Below are 6000 nucleotides of genomic sequence, written 5' to 3'. Positions count from 1 at the left end.
TGCACAGGAATTTCCTGCGGAAGGCTTTTGCAGGAAATCGGCGTCCCTTAAAAGACTCCGAAAGGCCCGCTGAAATATTTATTTGCCATCCAACTTATTAATAAGTTCACACATATCTAAAACAAAAATACAACTACAGCTTCATCTAAAACTTCTTGTGGCCCATGAGAAGTTTTTAATGGTTAATCACCACGATTCCTATGGTTTGATCCAACTGCGTTTTTTATCTGCATTATTTTTTCAGTCCATTCCCTAAAATGAACTGAAAAAAGGAATGGACGGCGTGGATATACAACATATACGTCGAGGTGGGCCAACGGTCATGGCCTGACCGAGCTCAGTGTTACCCGACCTGACCGAGTCCGCTCACTGGGAAAGGGACACCCCCACAAATACAATAAAAACTTTCAGATGTAATGCGTGGTCCACCATTTCGTGCATATATCATCCAACCCATTCTTCAGTGGGTCCCACCACAAAAAAGTGAACCACCGAAATTAAAGCCTCTGCAGTATAGGTGGGCCACATCAAGTAAATATACAGGTCTTAGGCGTGATTGTACATTTACCTGATATTTCGATGGGTATGATTCTTGGGATGAACGGTCCCTATAAGCAGGCGCATTACATTTACGGTTTGGATTCCAGGTACCCACCAGACGCAGGTGACCATTTCCAAGAAAGAAAATCACCACGTGTGCCGAGTTCACCTCTTCGATACTCCACGCCCAAAAAGCTTATGTTTTTATTAAAAAAAGAAAAAGAAAAAACCCCGTTTCCCTCCCTACCCTTGTTTCTCTTTCCCTTTCCTCGGAGATATTTTTTTTGTCTTCTTTATCTGATGGGAAGCTGAAAGATAAGACTATCCCTCTTGATTTTAAAAATAAATAAATAAATAAAAAATTTATTATTATTATAAAAAAAGAAAAAGGGCCAAAAAAATGGCTTCTATGAAGCTGGGCTCTAAACCAGAGCTCTTCTCACGTGACGGTCAGACATGGTACGTATCTCCGTATATTTATACGCTTTATTTGGTAGTCTTTCTGTATTTACGAGTATTCTCCTTCTTCTTATTGGATTTATGTGAAACAAGAGAATCAGATTTCCCTCATTTTCATGTTCTCTTCTGCTACTCGTTTATTATTTCTTTGATAATAATAAAATAATAGTAAATAAATAAATATTATAGTATATGGTTTTTTTAGTTGCTGTGTATGATTGATGTGCTTGTTACTGCAATGTCTGGAGTAATGCCTTAGTTGGTGGACGTATGTATGTACGTATTTTATGTATGGGAATGATCACATGCAGTAGCGACATGTGATGTGTACATGACATCCAATCCGTCCACCAGAGACTTCCTCTTGTGTTTGCCCAGGAGTCCAAAAATCATGCCGATCAGCGTATAAGGTCACATTGTCGATGCCTGCATATGAAAGGTTTACAAAATGAATCTAGAAATTTTCCTTCACTGGATCCTATGGACCATCTACGTTAAATACATGTACAAGATAAGATAAACTTCAAACAGTTATACTTGGTATTTTAAAATCAAAATTTAATCATTCGGTGGAAGCAGAGGAGAGAAAATAGGTGGTTGAGATTGAGTTTGGAGTGGTTGTAATATGGAGGGATTATTGTTTACACACACCCACAAGCTAAATGACCGTTTAGCAATGTGGAGCTTATCTTGCAAGAGACATACTAAGAAGTGCTCAATCCCTTAGTAACGATGTTAGCCACTTGGTCAACTATACCAACGAACCATAGCTGGATATCACCACCAGTAACCTTTTCTCTGATGAAATGATAGTCGACTAAAACGTGCTTCGTGCATCCATGATACAAAGGATAGGAAGCGAGAGAAATGGCACTGATATTATCGCAATGCGTGAGAAGTGGATCCTTTAAAAATAGCGTTAAATATCGCAGAAGCATGCAAATCCAAAATAGTTTGGCAACGATGAGAGCAAGGGAGCGATACTCCAATTCAATGCTTGAATGGGAAATTGTGGGCTATTTCTTAGCACTCCATGAAATTAAATTGCAGCCAAGAAAAATTGCAAAGCTAGATGTATATCAGTGGTCATCAAGGTCACCAGTCCAATTAGCATCAAAGTAACAAGTGAAAGAGGACTCGGGCGAAAGTGAACTCCACAGGAGATGGTGCCTTTAAGAAAGTGAAGAATACGCTTGACGGCAAACCAATGTGCAGAACAAGTTGCATGCATAAATTGACAGACCTGGTTGATGACAAAGGCAATATCTGGTCTTGTAAAGGTGATATATTGAAGGGCACCCATAATGCTCTGATACTCATGAGGATTAGGTAGAGGATCACCGTCATACTTAGAAAGTTTAGAGCCGAAAACTATGGGAGAGTGTATGGGCTTTGCGACATGCATATTTGTGCGATGCAGAAGATCTAAGACATACTTGGACTGCGTTAAATACATAACATCCCAGGGTAGAGTGGCCAACACGGCTACATATTTGACATATAGTAGCAGTATTAGATTTGGATGGTTGCTGTTGTTGACCTGATTGAGAGGAAGAGGGGCCACTAACCCCCCCCGGACTGTGAAACGAGGTTCTACCCCGAGAACCGCCATGTGAGGAAGAGGTCTCAAGGTGTATAGAGTGCAGTAGTCGGTTGCTCCACAGATGAGCTGGAAAGATGCGAGTCGAGCCGTAATTCAAAGGTCAGGAGTTGACCAAAAAACTCCTCAAAGGTGATCGGTATTGTATGATTGGCGATAGACGTGTGCACCAATTCATACTCTTGACCCAAGACATTAAGGACTTGATTGCAGAGGTTATATCCAGTGACAAGCTGACCGATTGCTTTCAGAGCATCGGTGAGATTCTTCATTTTATCAAGATATTCAGTTATAGACAAGTTGCCTTTACAAAGGTTTTGAAACTGGTGCTTCAATTGCAAAACTCGGGATCTCGATTAGATTATGCAACTTTTCCAACCGGAGCCAAACTTCCCGTGCAGTTTGCAGTCCAAAAACACGTTTGAGAACCTGTGGAGTAAGAGTAGCATTGAGTCATAACAATACAAGAGAATCTTGCTCCAGCCAAGCCTCAAAGGTGGGGTTGATAGTAGACGTGGGCTCTCCTTTATCATCAAGAAGAAATTAGTCCGGACATTCGGATGAACCATCTATAAATTTAAGTAATTTGTTTGCCCAAAGAATCGAGATAAACTGGCTCTTCCATGACAGGTAATTATCACGATTCAACTTAATGGAGACTAAGCTTGTAACACTGGAAATGGAAATACCGGTTGTGGAGGTAGCATGAGTGGCCATGGGAATGGTATTCTCTGTTTTTTTTTTGTTTTTTTGTTTTTCGTTTTTTTAAATTTTCGCTCTCCTCTTTTTTTTTTTTTTTCCAAATTACATAATAAAAAATGCAAAAAGAAAATTACTTCACAACTAATACATTGATGTTGAAAATCATAAGAGGGTGAGAATCACGAAATGCAACTGAAAATGAGTTGCTGGACCCTCGCTAACGTGGAGGAAGATTGAGCCGTGGCTGCTGTCGGAGAGCTGATTCGATCAGTACTGGAATATGATGCAATTAGAGATGTCGAGACCCCAAGTGATCAGTGGATCAAGTCTCGGTGAAGTCCGAGTTGATTGGAGTAGTGGTATTTGAAACAATCGGAGTTGCTGATCTCAGTCCAATCCGATTGGTGATGCTGAGATCCGAGTCGAGTAGCGAAGCAAAAAGAGTGCTGGAAGCTGATCAGTGATGTAAGCGGAGATGACGATCTCAGTCCAAACCTATTGGTGAGATGGTGATGTCGAAAGTTGTCTCGAGCGGCAAAGTGGAAATCTGAAGTAAATAGGGAGTCGGAAATGGATTTGGTGGAGTTGTCGGCAACGCGGGAAGCTGAGGCAAACAGGGAGTTTGAAATCCGAATCAAATAGGGATTTGATTCAGTCGTGCCGAGACAATTCTTAATTGAGTCAGAGATGCCGAGATGATCGTAATCGATTTGGTGTATGTTGCAACGATCGATTGGGAATGCCAAGACACTCGAAATGAATCGAAATCTCGAGGTCGATACGAGTTGATCGGAGTAGTGGTATTCGAAACAATCGGAGTTGCTGATCTCAGTTCAATCCGATTGGTGATGCTGAGATCCAAGTTGAGTAGCCAAGCAAAAAGAGGTGCTGGAAGCCGATCGGTGATGCAAGTGGAGATGACAATCTCAGTCGAAACTGATTGGTGAGATGGTGATGTCGAAAGCCATCTCGAGTGGCAAAGTGGAAATCTGAAGTAAATAGGGAGTCGGAAATGGATTTGGTGGAGTTGTCGGTGATGCGGGAAGCTGAGGCAAATAGGGAGTCTGAAATCCGAATCAAATAGGGATTTGATTTGGTCGTGCCGAGGCAGTTCTTAATTGAGTCAGAGATGCCGAGATGATTGTAATCGACTTGGTGTATGTTGCAACGATTGATCGGAATGCCAAGACACTCGAAATGAATTGAAATCTCGAGGCCGATACGAGTTGATCGGAAGTAGGTGCCTGTTGTGAGTCCGATACGATCGGAGTGGATTGCCTAGTTGCAATGAGTAATCTGGAGCAGTCAATGATGATAAAAAAAATAGCAATGCATAGCGAAAGTTGATGCGATGCAGATGAGTCGACTAGCAACGCAAATCAGTAGAGAACTAAAATGACAATCGGTTCAAACGGCTAGATAGGGCGCACAATGATGGAGAGAATGGATGGCTTCGATCAAAGAAACCTAGCTGAAGAGCAAGGATATGATCCAAAAAAAAGGAATCGATTCTGATTCGAATGGAATCCTGATACTGATTTGAAAAAAAAAGGAACTGCCGATAATGTGGAGCCAGAACATAGGCAGCTTTGGAATCGTGTGATGATCGGGCCGGATCGAATGGTGAGGAACGAACTGATCAAACACGAATGGTGATTAGATTTGAAGGGTGATGATACAGTTGACAGAACCAATCCAAACAGGAATGCTTGTGGTGAGATGATGGGAAGGACGTATCAGTCAACACTTTCAACACCAAGATGAACTACCGATCAAGTCAGCTCAGTTGGATGCTGATAAGGTAGAGTTTCGATGGTGTTAATCTAAGCCAATTAGATGATTGAAACGAGCTGTCGATTAGGATCGAAACGCCAAGGAAGGAGTTTCCCTCTAGGCTTTGATACCATGAAAGGTTTACAAAATGAATTGAGAATTTTTCCTTGATTGGACCCTATGTGCCATCTATGTTAAATACATGTACAAGATAAAATAAACTTCACACAGCTACACTTGATATTTGAAAATCAAAATTTAATCATTCAGCGAAAGCAGAGGAGAGAAAATAGGAGGTGGTTGAGATTGAGTTTGGAGTGGTTGTAATGTGGAGGGATTCTTGTTTAGAGCATACCTGATGAGAAAAATATGTCTGGTTTGCTCTGTAATGCGTAGGCACATGAGGCCCCGTATACATATGGCAAAGAGCAAACTCCTTGCTAATGTACATGTGCATGTATGTGGATGTATCTACATGATTCTATGCTACAATGAATAAACAAGCTCCTTCATGATGTATGGATGTATGGTCATAAGTTTGATCACTGGTTATCTACAAAAGCTGGAAATTGTATGTAATTTTATCAGATTGACAGTGGAAACTGTTTGCATCCAATGAAGGGAATGCCGTCAGGCTATTGATCGCATGTTTTTGACAGGATGTATGTATACATCCATGTATATATTAGAAGCCATAGGCTTGGTTTTGGGGACCCACCATATAAAATGTGGGTATATGTGTCTTATGTATGGATTTATTAGGACCCGAGGTACATTGTAACCAAATTGCAAACATATGACTACCTAATCGAATTCGGGAAAATTTGAAGCACCTCAAGGAGAAACTGGGGATGGGGATGCCGACTGTTGGAACCTTCTTGATGCCAGTGAAGTTTTGGACCAGGCGAATATTTGAGTTTGACTAA

General features: G+C 41.1%; 1 protein-coding gene across 1 annotated transcript in view; it reads left to right on the top strand.

Annotated features, from left to right (window-relative positions):
- The first annotated feature begins 750 nt into the window (after positions 1 to 750).
- LOC131245938 (BTB/POZ domain-containing protein At5g03250-like) overlaps positions 751 to 6000 on the top strand; it is a 53939-nt gene continuing 48689 nt past the window's right edge. The window contains exon 1 of the mRNA XM_058245736.1: positions 751 to 999. Within this exon, the coding sequence (XP_058101719.1) occupies positions 941 to 999 (59 nt within the window). The 5' untranslated portion in view covers positions 751 to 940. The remainder of the gene's footprint in view (positions 1000 to 6000) is intronic.

Source organism: Magnolia sinica, chromosome 5 (assembly GCF_029962835.1).
Source record: "Magnolia sinica isolate HGM2019 chromosome 5, MsV1, whole genome shotgun sequence".
Lineage (NCBI taxonomy): Eukaryota > Viridiplantae > Streptophyta > Magnoliopsida > Magnoliales > Magnoliaceae > Magnolia > Magnolia sinica.
Note: the sequence above shows the minus strand (reverse complement) of the source record. Positions and strands in the feature narration are given on the sequence as shown.